The 18,255-nt window shown below is 52.0% G+C and overlaps 1 protein-coding gene across 3 annotated transcripts in view; it reads right to left on the bottom strand.

Annotated features, from left to right (window-relative positions):
- NXN (nucleoredoxin) overlaps positions 1-18,255 on the bottom strand; it is a 180,453-nt gene that overhangs the window by 16,792 nt on the left and 145,406 nt on the right. For all 3 annotated transcript variants that reach the window (XM_033185213.1, XM_033185212.1, XM_033185214.1), the window contains exons 2-5: positions 7,464-7,581; positions 5,514-5,647; positions 4,227-4,327; positions 1,566-1,672 (exon numbers count right to left, since the gene is read on the bottom strand). In XM_033185213.1, coding sequence (XP_033041104.1) covers positions 1,566-1,672; positions 4,227-4,327; positions 5,514-5,647; positions 7,464-7,581 — 460 coding nt within the window. The remainder of the gene's footprint in view (positions 1-1,565; positions 1,673-4,226; positions 4,328-5,513; positions 5,648-7,463; positions 7,582-18,255) is intronic.

The raw sequence follows: 18,255 nt of genomic DNA, 5'->3' as shown, positions 1-18,255 counted from the left end.
GGGAATTCGGGGCAGCCGTCGTGTTCCCTCTAACGCAGGCCTGCTGAGGAGAGAGGCTGGAAGAGGAGCAGGGAAAAAGGATGAGAAGCCAATAGTGAGGGGTGTGATGGTCATGGGACCTCTGCCAGCCCCACCACCACATCCCCCACCAGCTCTGCCCCCTGGGGGGCCACAAAGGCCTATTCTTAGCGATTCTGCCCCCAGAACAGGCTGTGGATTTTCTTCTATTTTGGTGGTTGGAGGCAGTGGGATGCAGTGACTCTGCCTGAACTTGTACTTGTGAGAACAGTGCTGCTGACCGGTGAGATCAACATGAAATGCTGCCCAGGAAGTAACACCACCAGAAACCAGACTCCTCCGGCACGCGGGCTGCACACTCCCCGCCACCCCAAAATGACAGTGAGCAGGAGACAGTCAGGGACAGGGACAGTGCGGGGGTGGGAGGGGGCAGAAGCTGCCCAGACCACGTCCTCTCCCCACAGGCAGGGCCATCTGAGACCTGACATCGGGCAGGGCAGCCCCAAGCCCGTCTGCGGCCCTGACACCGCGTGTGCTCAATGTGTACATCAGAAGTATCAGTGAACAGGCTGAGCGCGGCGGCTCATGCCTGTAATCCCAGCACTTTGGGAGGCTGAGGCGGGAGGATCACCTGAGGTCAGGAGTTCAAGACCAGCCTGACCAATTTGGTGAAACTTCATCTCTACTAAAAATACAAAAATTAGCCAGGTGTGGTGGCGGATGCCTGTAATCCCAGTTACTGGGGAGGTCGAGGCAGGGAATCACTTGAACCTGGGAAGGCGGAGGCTGCAGTGAGCTGAGATCACGCCATTGCACTGCAGCCTGGGCAACAGAGCAAGACTCTGTCTCAAAAAAAAAAAAAAATTTAAAGAAGTATCAGTGAATGACCTGCCTCTGGGATTTCTCTTCCAGTCTAGCTTACCTGTCACAACCGCATTGATCTCCCCTTAATCAAATGCCCACGTCATTTGGGAGGCTGTGCTCCATGTCCCAGTCATATCAGAATCCACACGCTGGGCAGTGAGAAGCAGCTGTCTTACTAAGACAATATTTAGTATGATTATTATTTTTTGAGACAGAGTCTCCCTCTGTCACTCAGGCAGGAGTGCAATGGTGTGATCTCGGCTCACTGGAACCTCCGCCTCCTGGGTTCAAGCGATTCTCCTGCCTCAGCCTCCTGAGTAGCTGGGACTACAGGTGCCCGCCACCACGCCCGGCTAATTTTTGTATTTTTAGTAGAGACGGGGTTTCTCCATGTTGTCCAGACTGGTCTCGAATTCCTGACCTCAGGTGATCCGCCTGCCTCAGCCTCCCAAAGTCTTGGGATTACAGGTGTGAGCTGCCGCACCCAGACTGACAATACTTATTTTTAAAAAATGGATTAGAATTCACACCAGGAAAATTCTACACTGCGGAGAAACATGAGAGGAACATGAACATTCATGGAAATAATGATGCCTTTCTTCTTAGAGGAAAGCCAAAGACACGGTGGGCCCAGGCGAGCAGGTTCTCAGGAGCTGCACGGAGCCGGGGCCTGGAGCACCTACCTTGGATTCCGTACAGCCGGTTGAGGCGTGACCGCCGGGCCTCGTCAGTGTAGGGGACGGCGAGCCAGGGCATCTCACTGAAGTACTGTTTGAAGGACTCCTCCGACCTGCAGAGAGACACACGCAGTGAGCACGGCTCAGCGTCCCCACTGCACCACCGCCAAATCCGCCCGCCTTTACCGAGTTCTGCCCAGGGAGTCGGCGGAAGCTGCGGTTTCCAGGACTGTGCTTCTCAGGCCGCCGGCTGTGGGAGTGTGTTATTCTACCCAGGCTGGGGTCCACGAAGAAGTAAACGCCTCCACACAGCAGGCAGGTCCCAGCTCAGACGCCAGCCCACTACAGCTGCTCCCATCCAAGCAACATAACTCAAGTCCAGCTTTCCACTTCTCAGCACAGACAGGTCTTTCCTGCTTCAGGAGCTTAGATGTGCACAGTCACTGCATACCCGCGGGAGTTCTGATTTGTGCATGGAACAGTGACTTATATGGGGCCACAAATTTAAACCAACCATAGACCTTTGATTCCACATGTAAAAAACCCTAGGAAAGGCACATCTACTCAAGCGGCAGAAGCGGATCAGGGGTTTCCTGGGGCTGGGTTTATGGGAGGAGACGGACCCAAGGAACCTACAGTGTGATGAAAATGTTCCGGGTCTTGTCTGTGGTGATGGTGGTTACATGGTACGTACATTGGTCAGCTGAACTGTGTACCTTAAATGCATGCATTTTATCATGTATACATGATGATTCAATAAAGTTGATGCTTAAAAATTTAAAAAAGTAATTGTGGCCAGGCACAGTGGCTCGCACCTGCAATCCCAGCACTTTGGGAGGCCGAGGCAGGCGGATCACGAGGTCAGGAGATCGAGACCATCCTGACTGACATGGTGAAACCCCGTCTGTACTAAAAATATAAAAAAATTAGCCGGGCATGGTGGCGGGCGCCTATAGTCCCAGCTGCTCGGGAGGCTGAGGCAGGAGAATGGTGTGAACCCAGGAGGCAGAGGCTGCAGTGAGCTGAGATCCGGCCACTGCACTCCAGCCTGGGCGACAGAGCGAGACTCCATCTCAAAAGAAAAAAAGTGACTGTGGCCAGGCACAGTGGCTCACATCTGTAATCCCAGCACTTTGGGAGGCCGAGGCAGGCGGATTACTTAAGCCCTAGAGTTCATGACCAGCCTGGGCAACATGGCAAAAGCCCATCTCTACTAAAAATACAAAAAGTAGCCAGGTGTGGTGGCGGGTGCCTGTAATCCCAGCTGCTCGGGGGTTGAGGTGGGAGGATCACTTGAACCCAGGAGACGGACCTTGCAGTGAGCTGAGATCGCACCACTACACTCCAGCCTGGGAGACAGAGCGAGACTCCGTCTCAAAAAAAACCAAAAAAACCCTGGTTGCTGCCCCTGGAACGGCTTCATGCTGAGACGGGGAACTGTGACATGGCAGATACAACAATGTGCAAAGCGCCCTCCGTGTGCCGGCATCTCGGATCCTTTTGCGGACACGAACGTAAGCAGTAGAGGCCCCTGGTGACTCAGTCTAAACTGGGGCGGGAGTTTTGAGGTGAAGGAGGTTCACTGATAAGTGAGGTCTTAGAGAGGGCAAGAAGCAGAGGAATCTGAGGCTCAGAGGAGCTGACTGACTCCGGGAAGAATGTCTGTTTTGTGTTTCCTTATCCATGTGTATCTGTGTGCATTCAAATAGCACCAGACACAGCACATGGCCAGAGCTGAGAAAACAGCCATCCGGCCCGGCGCGGTGGCTCACGCCTGTAATCCCAGCGCTTTGGGAGGCCGAGGCAGGTGGATCACAAGGTCAGGAGATCAAGACCATCCTGGCTAACATGGTGAAACCCTGTCTCTACTAAAAAAAAAAAATACAAAAAATTAGCCAGGCATCATGGCACGTACCTGTAGTCCCAGCTACTCGGAAGGCTGAGGCCGGAGAATGGCGTGAACCCAGGAGGCGGAGCTTGCAGTAAGCTGAGATTGCACCACTGCACCCCACCCTGGGTGACAGAGCAAGACTCCGTCTCAAAAAAAAAGCCAAAAAACAAAAAACGGCCATCATGTCAAGACAGGTGTCTGATTACATTTGTCTCTGGCTCATTTCCATCCTCCTCCCCCTTCCCTCTCTCTTCACCACAATCTGAAAAGCTGAGCAAATCAGAAAATACGTCCTAATCTCAAACAATCCTGACTTGGGACATCCCCCAGTATTTACAGCAAGAAGAGGTTTTCTTCAGCTCCCCTTCAGACAAAGGAGTAAACGTGGCTGGGTGTGGTGGCTCACGCCTGTCATCCCAGCACTTTGGGAGGCCGAGGTGAGCAGATCATGAGGTCAAGAGTTTGAGACCATCCTGGCCAACATGGTGAAATCCCATCTCCACTAAAAATACAAAAATTAGCCGGGCGTGGTGGCGGGCGCCTATAGTCCCAGCTACTTGAAAGGCTGAGGCCGGAGAACCACTCAATTCTACTTGGGAGGATGAGGCAGGAGAATCGCTTGAACCCAGGAGGTGGAGGTTGCAGGAAGTCGAGATCCAGCCACTGCACTCCGGCCTGGGTGGCAGAGTGAGACTCCATCTCCGAAAAAAAAAAAAAAAAAAAAGGATGTCAGCTACCTACAGAAAAGGGGCCCAGCACTTCACGGCACGACTGACCTGTCTGCACTAACGAAGATGATCTCGAAGCTCTGGCCGGCCTCCTTGATCTTCCGGTAGGACTCCACCAGGACCCGGGTGAGGCTCCGGCAGGGCGGACACTGAAAGACAGGACAGCAAGAGCTGCTGGGTGACGCTGCTTCTCCACTTCCCAGTCACTCACCCTCCGAGGCCGGGTTAGCAGGACTCAAGCAGGATTGGGACAGCAAAATCCCGTTCATGAAAGGGGTGGAAATGAGATGGGTGTGGTGGCTATCGGGGAGGCTGAGGCCAGAAGATCGCATGAGCCCAGGAATTTGAGGCCAGCCTGGGCAACACAGCAAGACCTAGTCCACTGAACGAATGAGGCAAAAATAAACTTGCCTTTCTTAAGGGTGGGCATCCGGCACAAGCACCCGCATTGTCCCTACGCAGTGCGCGAGCAGGTAGCATGAACTCATCCGCGTGGATTGAGAGAAATATCCAGGCCGGGCGCTGTGGCTCACGCCTGTAACCCCAGCACTTTGGGAGGCCAAGGTGGGCAGATCACCTGAGGTTAGGAGTTCGAGACCAGCCTGATCAACATGGAGAAACTCCGTCTCTACTAAAAAAAAAAAATTAGCCGGGCGTGGTGGCCTGTAATCCCAGCTACTTGAAAGGCCGAGGCCGGAGAATCACTTAAACCCGAGAGGTGGAGGGTGCAGTGAGCTGAGATCACACCACTGCACTCCAGCCTGGGCGACAGAGCAAGACACTGTCTCCAAAAAAAAAAAACAAAAAAAAAAACAGAGGGCAGAGGGCCAGGCACGATGGTTCATGCCTGTAATCCCAGCACTTTGGGAGGCCGAGGTGGGAAGATCACCTGAGGTCAGCAGTTCGAGACCAGCCTGACCAACATGGCAAAACCCTGTCTCTATTAAAAATACAAAAATTAGCCAGGTGTGGTGGCGGGCACCTGTAATCCCAGTGACTTGGGAGGCTGAGGCAGGAGAATCGTTTGAACCCAGGAGGCAGGAGGTTGCAGTGAACCAAGATTGCGCCACTGCACTCCAGCCTGGGCAACAGAGCAAAACTCTGTCTCAGAATTAAAAAAAGAGGACTATCGTTATAGATCAAAGAAGTCATTTCTTGCTGCTTTTTCCATTCATAATCACAAGCACTATTCAAGCAGGACTTGGGCACAGGAAAAGATCACAGGGCCGGGAAATTCCTGCCTGTGCATCTCACCCCCAGACGCCAACCACAGCTGGGCTTGCTGGGCACATCCCTGCTTCCTTCGGTCTGAGCCACAGGCGGCCAAACACTCACCCAGTGTGCGGAGAAGTAGACGCCCACGTGAGACCCCTCCAGGCTGCTGCTCTCCAGGGACTGCCCATTATTTCGAAGCAAGGGCCCTGCGATGACTTCCCGGAAGGGTTTAGGCCCCCAGGGGAACTCCAGACCTGAAAGAGAAAACAGATGGTCAAAGAGGGTTAAGACTCTTCTTGATGGCCTGGGACCCAGGAGGCCTCAGAGCGGCAGGCGTGACACCTTCATCATCAAACAGTGCTTGTGAACACACCCACAGCATCTGCAGCTAACACAGGAATCAAGTACAGCCAGTACCTGCCCTCCAGGCAGTGGTTCCCAAACCTGGATGGTCACAAGGTCTGTCTTCCGGAGGCTTTTGAAAAGTACCAATGCCCAGGCCACATCCTGAGGCTGGAGACCGAGGAGCAACGCAAGGATGTACATGCAAAACGAAAGAGGTTCCCCAGGCAACTGACGAGGGGCTCATTGCCTCAGGGCCTCAGGAATCAATACCCAGGGTTGTGGATTATCCTGGGAATGATACCCAGGATTGTGGATTCAATCCCAGCCGCCACATCCCAGTGGCTGTCAGGTCTGATTGTATTTGGAATCAGCTCGGGAACTTAAAAATATCATGCTCCTGGGCCCCACGCCCAGAGATTCTGATTCGATTGCTCTTGATGGGCTCAGGGAACCAAGTGAGAATTTAAGTCTAATAAAAGAGTAAAACCCACCCAGCCCAGATGTTCCACGTTCTGAAAACACCTAAGCTCCAGGTAGGGGGAGTTGATAATATGCTTCCTGCTCAACTCAAGTGTTTTCTCACAGGGCGGTCCATGGACCCGCTGCCTCAAAGTCACCTGGCGGCCAGGGGCTGGGAAGGAGGAGCACAGGCTGGTTGAAAACGCAGGTGGTCGGGCCTCCCCAGAAACAAGAGGGATCTACAATGCTCTGGAGGTCGGGCTCAGGAATCTGCACGGGGACCAGGCTCCGCAGCTCAGCCCCGCGATCCCTGCACTTTGGGAGGCTGAGGTGAGCAGACTGCTTGAGCTCAAAAGTTTGAGACCAGCCTGGGCTGCCTCTACAAATAATAGAACATTAGCTGGGTGTGCGGGTGCATGCCCGCAGTCCCAGCTACGTGGGAGGGTGAGTTGAACTCAGGAGGTCGAGGCTGCAGTGAACCAGGATCATGCCACAGCACTCGGCCTGGGCGAGACAACAAGATACTGTCTCAAAAAAAAACAAGAAAAAAAAAAGGAAAAGCTTCGCACTTGGTTCCACCATGCCCTGGTTTTTTACTGAGGGCGATTCTTTGAGGGAGGTGGCATGTTCACTGGGAAAACGTGTGAGCGGGGCTGAAGCGTCTCACTGGATGGATGAAGTGAGGGGAGGAGATCTCACAGCCTGTTCTCACTGCCAGAGGGAAGGAGGCCATGACGACGGCCCTGAGAGGGGGCCTGGAGGAGCACGGCCCACACGTGGCCGGCGAGACCAAGGCCTGCAGGGCGCGGCAGCTCTAAGCAACTAGGTGCACTCGCCGCCAAGGCCAGGAGAGTGACGCGGGGCGTTGGCACTTCGCTATGTCATATTTTAAGAGAAAACTCAGCCTGCCTCTAACTGTGAAGCGGCAGCTGCCACGGACGCAGCACTAGAAGCCGGGGTCTGAGCTCTCCCTGCTTTCCCGCAGCCTCCGCGGCCCTCCGAGCAGGGCTTCTTTTGGCAGACTCCACCTCTTCTGGCCCATGAATGAAAGCTCCTAGGAGGGACATTCAGATCCCTGTAAAAATCTTAAAACCATGTCCTAGGAAATACTATGATTTCACCGAGACGACCTTCTCTAGCCACGTAAACCCACATATATCTATTTCACGAGTACTCTGTCTACCGGTGGGGCGGCGATGAGGGGAGGGGCATGGAGGAGGAGCGGCTGGGTAATAAGAGGACCACACGCACGTGCTGAGGTTTTACCTTCTGGGTCATCTCGGATCACCAGCAGCCCGTTCCTGCACACAACCTTCCCGGTGGTGGCGTCAAGGAATATTAGCGATGGAATGTTGGAAATTCGGTATTTGTTCCAAAGTTTGAGCTGTATGAAGAAAAGTAAAAGAAGGTGGTGAAGTCCAGACCAGATTCATTGCAGAGTTCTTCTTGCAGAGTTCTTTTGAGCCCCTGAGACCTGGAGGCTGGATGAACGGGCAAGCATTCAAGACACAGAAAAGAATAATGGATTCCAAGCAGGGCTGCTGGGCAAAGGGGCACGTTAACTACAATCCCACTGGCCCTTGGGGTCTGCACAGTTGCAGGGGACTCTGAGGTGGAGGCTGATGGAGGACCACACTCATCCTGGAGAGTACTACCCTTTTACGTCTCTAAAAGTCACGAAGATGAAGACGGATTTCGCATCTTCACAACACGATCAGACCACCAGGTGGTTAAGGAAGGAAGGGAAGCTTTTCATGAGAGCCTCGCCACCTTGGCAGCAGGCAACAGCAGCCGCTCTCCAGGGCCCCTTCCCACCAAGGGAGAAGACACGGGTTTTCCAATAGAAGGCCACGTAGTTAAAATCTGCGCCCTCAGCCCTTCACCAGGTCCCTGCACTTGAAATATCACAGTTGTCGTTATGTTCAGCCTGCAAAGCACGAGGCAAGCAATGCCAGGGCCAACCCCAGCCAGCCCTCGGCTCTCGGAGCCGCATAAAACCTGCTTCAGTCTACGGCAGATTCTTGAGGTTGGCTGTGCACACGGTCGGACATCCAGGGTCTAGGACGAATGAAGCTGAGAACATGGGATGCAACGCGCAGGACTGGAAGCCGAGCATGGGCGGCCTCCTCTGTTCGCTCACTGCCGTCGGGGTGAACGTCATATGGGCAGGGGACTGGGTGCTCTAGACCTTCCCCGCCAAGCCCAAAAACCCACATAATTAAATGCGATGTTGGGGCCGGGCGCGGTGGCTCACACCTTTAATCCCAGCACTTTGGGAGGCCAAGGCAGGAGGATCACCTGAGGTCAGGAGTTCAAGACCAGCCTGGGCAATATGGTGAAACCCTGTCTCTACTTAAAATACAAAAATTAGCTGGGCGTGGTGGTGGGCGCCTGTCATCCCAGCTACTCAGGAAGATGAGGCGGGAGAATCGTTTGAACCTCGGAGGTGGAGGTTGCAGTGAGTTGAGATCATGCCACTGCACTCCAGCCTGGCTGACAGAGCGAGACTCGTCTCAAAAATAAATAAATAAATGCATTGTTGGGCTAGCAATGTACCTCCAGAAAAGACAGAAACAGGGAAGCTGCAGGGTGCCCCACCGTTGAGGCCACTCAGCCGTGAGCTTCCCTGCTTAGGGCCTTGAGGGTCTCTGGAGGAAGGCTGGGCCTTCGGGCAGAACAGGGCAAGCATGTGACGCAGGAAAGCAGGCGTGCGAAGGCGGCAGCAGAGAGAAGAACAGAGAGAAGAGGGCAGTGCGTGTTGAGACAAGGATTGTCCGGAGTCCCATCCCAGGCAGTGAGGGGGAGGGCAGGGGATCTGCCACGCAATGCTGAGCTTCCCTGTCTGTGGAGACCTGTATCTTGGCAGGAAGGGCTGCGGGACCCCACCCACCTCAAACTGCCCTCAGTCTGCGTGTTTTTCCCAGCCCCACCTTTCTGGGGGGCTCACAGAACCAGCCCGGGACCTCACAACAGGAACAATTCTGCACGTTTTTTTTTTTTTTTAAATGGAGTCTCGCTCTGTCGCCCAGGCTGGAGTGCAGTGGTTCTATCTCGGCTCACTGTAACCTCCGCCTCCCGGGTTCAAGCGATTCTCCTGCCTCAGCCTCCCGAGTAGCTCAGATTACAGGCATCCACCACCACGTCTGACTACTTTTTGTATTTTTAGTAGAGACGGGTTTCGCCACGTTGGCCAGGCTGGTCTGGAACTCCTGACCTCAGGTGATCCTCCCGCCTCGGCCTCCCAAAGTGCTGGGATTACAGGTGTGAGCCACCGTGCCCAGACCCAGTTTTTAATGACCACGATTGCATCATTCCAGAGAAACTTGGTACAGAATTCAGATTAAACATCCTTAAGAGGTTCAACAACAGAACAAGACCATCCTGCCGCCGGGATCTGCTTCATAAGTTTGCTGTGCAAGGATTGAGCCAGGTTAATTTTTTTAAAAAGGAAGATTAAAATGATGAGTTTTTCTGGTTTAAAAAGTAATTCTTGGAGGAAAAAAATCATTGGAAAAAAGTTGAGAAACATAGCAAACCGCAAAAATTGAGATTAAAAATTACCCATGACTCACTACTCAGGAAAGCTTAGACCGTTTTATATTTCCACCAGTGGCAAATGAAAGAGCCCGTGTCCTAGTGCCTTCACCAACATTATCACTGTCGTCACTTTTTCCAGTGTGCCAGGGGGAAAAATTATGCCTCATTTTTGTTGCTTATCCGTTTTTTTCTTTTTGTGGCGGCGGGGGCGGGGGGCAGACAGAGTCTCACTCTGTGGCCCAGGCTAGAGTGCAGTGGTGAGATCTCAGCTCACTGTAACCTCCGCCTCCTGGGTTCAACCAATTCTCTGCCTCAGCCTCCCGAGTAGCTGGGATTACAGGCACCCGCCACCAGCCTGGCTAACTTTTCTGTTTTTAGTAGAGACGGGGTTTCACCACATTGGCCAGGCTGGTCTTGAATTCCTCACCTCAGGTGATCCACCTGCCTCGGCCTCCCAAAGTGCTGGGATTACAGGCATGAGCCACGACACTCAAGACTTTTTTTTTTTTAAGTTCTGGGATACATGTGCAGAATGTGCAGGTTTGTTACATAGGAAAACATGTGCCATGGCGGTTTTCTGCACCCATCAACCTGTCATCTACATTAGGTATTTTTCCTAATGCTCTCCCTCCCCTTGCCCCCCACCTGCCAACAGGCCCCAGTGTGTGATGTTCCCCTCCCGGTGTCCATGTGTTCTCATTGTTCAACTCCCACTTATGAGTGAGAACACCCACTGTTTGATTTTCTGTTACTGTGTTAGTTTGCTGAGGATGATGGTTTCCAGCTTCATCCATGTCCCTTCAAAGGACATGAACTCATTCTTTCTTATGGCTGCATAACATTCCACGGTGTCTATATTCTTTCTTATGATTGCATAGTATTCCATGCTGTCTATATTCTTTTTTATGGCTGCGTAGTATTCCATGGTGTATATGTGCCACATTTTCTTTATCCAGTCTATCATTAATGGGCATTTGGGTTGGTTCCAAGTCTTTGCTATTGTATATTTACCGCAATAAACATACGTGTGCACGTGTCTTTACAGAAGAGTGATTTATGAACCTTTGGGTATACACCCAGTAATGGAATTGTTGGCTCCAATGGCAGTTCTGGTTCTAGATCCCTGGGGAATCACCACACCGTGTTCCGCAATGGTTGAACTAATTTACACTCCCATCGACAGTGTAAATGTTGCTTATCTTTGACTTACTGATGTGCAGGAGATATGCTGTTGTCAGCACGCTGTGTTTTACCCCGCTATGTTTTATAACTGGTAAGAGCTGAAAGTCATTCAACAGAAAACAGCTGAGTACCTACTGTGTGCCAGGCTTGTTCTAAGCACAAGAGATTCAGGAAAGAGATGAGGCTGCCGCCCTGGTGGACTTCCTCCTCCAGTGGGAGAGACAGACAGTAAACGAGAATATAAACAGGAACCTAATTTCAGACACTGACAAGTAACAGAAAGACAACGGGGCGGGTAAGATCACGGCTGCGACTGGGAAGCTGGGACGGCGGCGTGGATTCTAGAGACGGGCGTCTGGGAGGAATGACATTTGGGCACAGACCTCAGCAAGGAAACGGAACGAGCCATGGGCACGCTGCGGGAGGCCACCTGAGGCCCAGGAACCCGTGTGGAGGCCAGGGGCTGACTGCGAAGGCCGGAGTAGAAGGAGCCAGAGAGAACCAGGGGCAGCGGCTGTGATGAGGTCAGAGATCATCTTAAGATGTGTGAACCAGATCATCAAGGCCCCATGGACAATGGCAAAAATAACAGGTCACAGGGAGTGAGGTGACCTGATTTATAGTTTAAAAGGCCATTTGGGGCTGGGTGCCGTGGCTCACGCCAGTAATCCCAGCACTTTGGGAGGCTGAGGTGGGCAGGTCATTTGAGGTCAGGAGTTCGAGACCAGCCTGGTCAACATGGTGAAACCCTGTCTTTACTAAAAATATAAAATTAGCCAGGCGTGGTGGCAGGCACCTGTAATCCCAGCTACTCAGGAGCTGAGGCAGGAGAATCACTTGATCCCCGGAGGCAGAGGTTGCTGTGAGCCAAGATCGCACCATTGCACTCCAGCCTGGCCGACAAGAGCAAAACTCCGTCTCAAAAAAAAAAAAAGATGCTCTAACCTATGCTGATTGGGTTAATCCAGAAAAGAAACCTGAGAGAGAAACAGGAAAAAGGGTGAGACCTAGATCACAAACGGAAAAGGGCTGGGTTATAAAAACGGCCGACTTTTCAATGTAGTTGCCCCTTGGCTGGGCACAGTGGGTCACACCTGTAATCCCAGCACTTAGGGAGGCAGATGGGGGTGGATCACCTGAGCCGAGGACTTCAAGACCAGCCTGGGCAACACAGTGAGACCCAGTTCTCCATTAAAAATAACTCCACAAGTCTACAGTATGCACGAGGATGTACATAGGTGATATGCAAAAACTATGCCATTTTACATCAGGGACTTGAGTATCAGTGTTAGGGGGAGGGTCCTGGAACCAGTCCTCCGCAGACACTGAGGGACGACTTATTAATTATTATTATTATTGAGATGGAGTCTCGCTGTGTCACACAGGTTGGAGCGCACTGGCACGATCTCGGCTCACTGCAACCTCCGCCTTCCAGGTTCAAGCGATTCTCATGCTTCAGCCTCCTGAGTAGCTGGGATTACAGGCATGTGCCACCATGTCTGGCTAATTTTTGTATTTTTATTAGATAACAGGTTTCACCCTGTTGGCCAGGCTGGTCTCGACTCCTGACCTCAGGTGATTCACCCACCTCGGCCTCCCAAACTGCTGACCCACTGCGCCTGGCCTTCTATAATTTTTTGACCAAGATTTTATCAGGAATGGATGGCTACTGATTATTCTTTGAACCTGTTACTTTTCATGAGTGTCTAGTCTAAGATTAAACTATGCTTGCCTTCTTAGAAGAAATCGTCCTTACATGTATTATTAAGGGATCAGTAGGATCTTATGTTCCGTGGGGCTTGGGGCTCCCACAAGCAAATGCCACCTTGTAGCAGGAATCTCTCTGTGGGTAGCTGGACTGCTGCCTGAAGTAAATTTCAGCCTGTGACCCTCAAATGTAAAGCTAGCAGATGAAACATGATTAGAAGACTGTTTTGCATTTAGGCACCTCTGTTACCCTTCAAATATAAGCATGTGCTTTGCTCTTAGCCAGGAATTTTTTTTTTGAGACGGAGTCTCGCTCTGTTGCCCAGGCTGGAGTGCAGTGGTGCAATCTCGACTCACTGCAAGCTCCACCTCCAGGGTTCACACCATTCTCCTGCCTCAGGCTCCCAAGTAGCTGGGACTATGGGCGCCCACCACCGCACCCAGCTACTTTTTTGTATTTTTTGTATTTTTTTTTTTTTAGTAGAGACGGGGTTTCTCCGTGTTAACCAAGATGACCACAATCTCCTGACCTCGTGATCCGCCCACCTCGGCCTCCCAAAGTGCTGGGATTACAGGCGTGAGCCACCGCGCCTGGCCTCAGCCAGGAATTTTTAAGGAAATGGTGGTGGGGTTTTGGCACCTGAACAGCCTTGACCCTCTAAATGCTCAGTGGAAATGATGCCATCTCCCAAACCCTGCCAGCTAAGGAAGAACCAGTTTCTTCTGAAACCCTTACATGAGCTGAAGAGTTGTAACACCTCTTCCCGCCGCCCCGGTCTCCACAGACGTCTTTTCTCTCGGAATTCTCTCTGGATGGTAAGAAACCGTAACCCGTATCTTCCCCACCTCCCTAAGGATCCCCGTTCCTTTCTCACTGCAGCTCAGGAGCACAGGGGTCTCGGCTCGTGTTGGATCCTCTCATTGTTGGATCTTTGTTTCCACGGAAAGACCCACACTGGGTTAGTGGGAAAAAAAATTTTTTTTTCTAGACTCACATCTGACACCAAAAAGTTATTTCTTTTCCTGTTTTTTTTTTTTTTTTTTTTGAGACGGAGTCTCGCTCTGTGGCCCAGGCTGGAGTGCACTGGCACGATCTCGGCTCACTGCAAGCTCCGCCTCCCGGGTTCACGCCATTCTCCTGCCTCAGGCTCCTGAGTAGCTGGGACTACAGGCGCCCGCCACTTCGCCCGGCTAGTTTTTTGTATTTTTAGTAGTGATGGGATTTCACCATGTTCGCTAGGATGGTCTCAATCTCCTGACCTTGTGATCCAGCTGCCTCGGCCTCCCAAAGTGCTGGGATTACAGGCATGAGTCACTGCGCCCGGCCGAAAAGTTATTTCTTTTACAGACTAAGCCATCATGGTCTAATTCTGTGGTGGTGATTTATTTAGGAACCCATGTCATTCATCAGTGAACTGCATCTGTGGACGCTTCAGGCCACCGAAAGCACGAAGGTTACTCGGCTCTGAAATAGTGCGGTCAGCACGGGAGTCATCGTTCCGAAAACACGCGGATCAGAACGCGACCCTTCTGTCAGAGGCGTCGTCTAGGAGTGATTTATGGATTCTCTGACACGGCCCAGAAACCAAAAAAAGCTTCAGCTGAAAGAAATGATCACCAAGATGCAGCTCTGCACCCTTTCAAGTGTGAGGCTCGGCTCAAGGCCACCAAAGGTTTTCAAACAGGCCTCTGAAAACACTGGTTTCATAGTCATTTCTGGGTCACAGGTAGTTTTGAGGACAAAAGCTACAGATCTTTCAGCAGAGAAAAATACACATCCACCAAAAAGTCAGTGCGTAATTTCAGGCTCCACGAATCCCCCGAAGCCTGTGAGTGGAACCTGCCTGATCACAGGAGGTCTACAGACCCCAATAGAGACTTCCCTGTCTTAAGAGTTCATGTCAGCGCACGTCTTGACCTTGATTCAACTGAGAGAGATATAATCCTGCTCCATCCGTATCCTGCTGCAAACATTTCCTCCAATGCAGTCAGCATCTGCCGAAAACCTAAGATGACGTAACAGTGAAGAGTGGGTGATTAAAAACAAAAAAAATCTCACTCTCCCACTGCCACTGTGTTCCTAAACTCAGGCAGAGCTCACGCCTTCAGGATAGTGAACATCAGAGCCACCCAGGACTGAGAGAGTGCACTGTCCTTTCTAAAAAAGCATTTCCCAGGGCCGGGCGCAGTGGCTCACGCCTAGAATCCCAGCACTTTGGCAGGCCGAGGTGGGCGGATCCCCTGAGATCAGGAGCTCGAGACCAGCCTGGCCAACATGGTGAAACCCCGTCTCTACGAAAAATACAAAAAATTAGCCAGGCGTGGTAGCGGGCGCCTGTAGTCCCAGATACTCGGGAGGCTGAGGCAGGAGAATGGCGTGAACCCGGGAAGCGGAGCTTGCAGTGAGCCGAGATCGCACCACTGCACTCCAGCCTGGGCAACAGAGTGAGACTCCGTCTCAAAAAAAAAAAAAAAAACAACAATTAGCTGGGCGTGGTGGCAGGCGTCGTAATCCCATCTACTCCGGAGGCTAAGGCAGGAGAATCACTTGAATCCAGGAGGTGGAGGTTGCAGTGAGCCGACAGCCTGGGCGACAGAGTGAGACTCTGTCTCAAAATATAAAAATAAAAAAATACAAAAGCATTTCCCAGGGCCGGGAGTGGTAGCAGACGCCTGTAATCCCAGCACTTTGGGAGGCCAAGGCAGGTGGATCACTTGAGGTCAGGAATTCAAGACCAGCCTGACCAACACGGTAAAACCCCTGTCTCTACTAAAAATACAAAACTTAGCCAGGCGTGGTGGTGGCAGGCGCCTGTAATCCCAGCTACTCTACTTGGGAGTCTGAGGCAGGAGAATTGCTTGAACCCGGGAGGTTCCAGTGAGTCGAGATAATGCCACTGCACTCCAGCCTGGGCGACAGACTCTGTCTCAACTAAAAAAAAAAAAAAAAGAAGCAGGCTTCTAGCAGCTAGGCTTCCATCCTTGGCCCTGACGCCTGCTTAGATGTCAGTGGGTGACAGTCTCAGACTCTGGGCGGTTCATGCCCCTTCTCCAAGCCCAGTAACGCTCATCTCATAGGATGACTCCAAGGCTCACATGAGGTGGAGTCTGTGGGGGGCTCTAACCTCTAAAGCGCTGCACGCATGGACGCATGGAATATTTAGGTTCAATCTATTCTTATTTTTCCCCCTGTGTCTCCTGAGTATCCACTTTGAAAATCACTTTCCTGGCCAGGCACGGTGGCTCAAGCCTGTAATTCCAGCCCTTTGGGAGGTCAAGGCAGGCGGATCATGAAGTCAGGAGATGGAGACCATCCTGGCCAACATGGTGAAACTCCATCTCTACTTAAAAAACAAAACAAAACAACAAAACAAAAAAAAGGTAGCTGGGTGCCTGTAGTCCCAGCTACTCGGGAGGCTGAGGCAGGAGAATGGCATGAACCTGGGAGGTGGAGCTTGCAGGGAGCCGAGATCACGCCGCTGTGCTCCAGCCTGGGCGACAGAGTGAGACTCCGTCTTAAAAAAAAAGAAAAAGAGAGGCCGGGCGCGGTGGCTCAAGCCTGTAATCCCAGCACTTTGGGAGGCCGAGACGGGCGGATCACGAGGTCAGGAGATCGAGACCATCCTGGCTAACACGGTGAAACCCCGTCTCTACTAAAAATACAAAAACTAGCCGGGCGAGGTGGCTGGCGCCTGTAGTCCCAGCTACTCAGGAGGCTGAGGCAGGAGAATGGCGTAAACCTGGGAGACGGAGCTTGCAGTGAGCTGAGATCCGGCCACTGCACTCCAGTCCGGGCGACAGAGCGAGACTCCGCCTCAAAAAAAAAAAAAAAAAAAAAGAAAAAGAGAAAAGAAAATCATTTTCCTGTCAACTTCATTTTAAAGTTAATCAATCAGCTGTATATTTAGTTAGCAGGCTGTGTCGGAAACTACTTGGAGAAAGGAGGTTTTCCTTTCCATGGCACGTGGTGTTCTTGCCATAAGCACCTGCTGCAAAACAGACAAGTTTTCTGGCCTGTTTCTATGTGATCTGTTTGCCTCCTCACCTCTGTTTTCCCAGATTTTAAAGGGGCCTCTGAATTTTTTTTAACAGACTCTGTGGATTTTGCTTTTGGTCTCTAAGACAATTCTGACACCACATCTGATTCCGAAAGGAATTTCTACTTCCTTTCACCTCCGGGCTTGGAAGGCTGAAGTGTGAAATACAGCAGAGCCTAGTATGAAAGACTGTGGAAGGGAAAAGGGGCTGAGTCGGGCAGGTCCCAGCAGCCTTTGAATCAGGAGGCAGGAGTGAAGGCAAGAGCTCACATTCCACTGGACATGGGAGAAAAAAAGGCCAGTGGGGACTTATGCCCTTCAAAAAGGGTTGTGCTGGGTCGGGCGCAGTGGCTCACGCCTGTAATCCCAGCACTTTGGGGGGCCGAGGCGTGTAGATCGCTTGAGCCCAGGAGTTCAAGGCCAGTCTGGGCAACACAGCGAAACCCTGTCACTCCACAAAAAAATACAAAAATTAGCTGGGCGTGGTGGCCACTCCTGTAGCTCCAGCTACTTGACAGGCTGAGGTAAGAGGATGCCTTGAGCACAGGAGGTTGAGGCTACTGTGAGCTGTGATCATGTCACTGCTCCCCAGGATGAGTGATGGGGCGAGACCCTGTCTCAAAAGGGCTGCGCCGTCCAGCATTGCAGCAGCTGGGAAAGAACAGATGACTTTACACCCAGTGTTTGTTCTGTCTAGAGATCATCCTGGCAACATATCCACCCAGGGTGCATTTTGTTAGTCCTGTTCTGTCGCCCAGGCTGGAGTGCAGTGCTGCGATCTCGGCTCACGGCAACCTCCACCTCCCGGGTTCAAACGATTCTCCTGCCTCAGCCTCCTGAGTAGCTGGGATTACAGGCACCCACCACCATGTCCGGCTAATTTTTGTATTTTTTAGTAGAGACTCGAACCTCCTGACCTTGTGATCCACCCGCCTCGGCCTCCCAAAGTGCTGGGATTACAGGCGTTACAGGTGCCCGCCACTGCACAGGGCCTAATTTTGTATTTTTAGTAGAGATGGGGTTTCACCATGTTGGCCAGGCTGGTCTTGAACTCCTGACCTCAGCCTCCCAAAGATCTGGGATGACAGGCGTGAGCACCACACCCGGCCCCGGGGTGCATTCTGATGGCCCCTGCTGAATGGTCTTCTACCACAGCCACCCAAAGGCCACGCAGCGCCAGTAGAAAACATCACAACAGGCCGGGCGCGGTGGCTCACGCCTGTAATCCCAGCACTTTGGGAGGCCGAGGCTGGCAGATCACGAGGTCAGGAGATCGAGACCATCCTGGCTAACACGGTGAAACCCCGTCTCTACTAAAAAATACAAAAAACTAGCCGGGCGTGGTGGCAGGTGCCTGTAGTCCCAGCTACTTGGGAGGCTGAGGCAGGAGAATGGTGTAAACCCAGGAGGCGGAGCTTGCAGGGAGCTGAGATCACACCACTGCACTCCAGCCTGGGAGACAGAGCCAGACTCCGTCTCAAAAAAAAAAAAAAGAAAACGTCACAACAAACCCCCAACGCCTACGACTCTACTGTTTATGATGAGTTCATCAAATTCAGAAGCCAGGCCACAGAGAACAAAGAAAAAAAAGAAAG

Source organism: Trachypithecus francoisi, unplaced genomic scaffold (assembly GCF_009764315.1).
Source record: "Trachypithecus francoisi isolate TF-2019V2 unplaced genomic scaffold, Tfra_2.0 Lachesis_group20, whole genome shotgun sequence".
Lineage (NCBI taxonomy): Eukaryota > Metazoa > Chordata > Mammalia > Primates > Cercopithecidae > Trachypithecus > Trachypithecus francoisi.
This window is presented reverse-complemented; position numbering and strand designations above follow the sequence as displayed.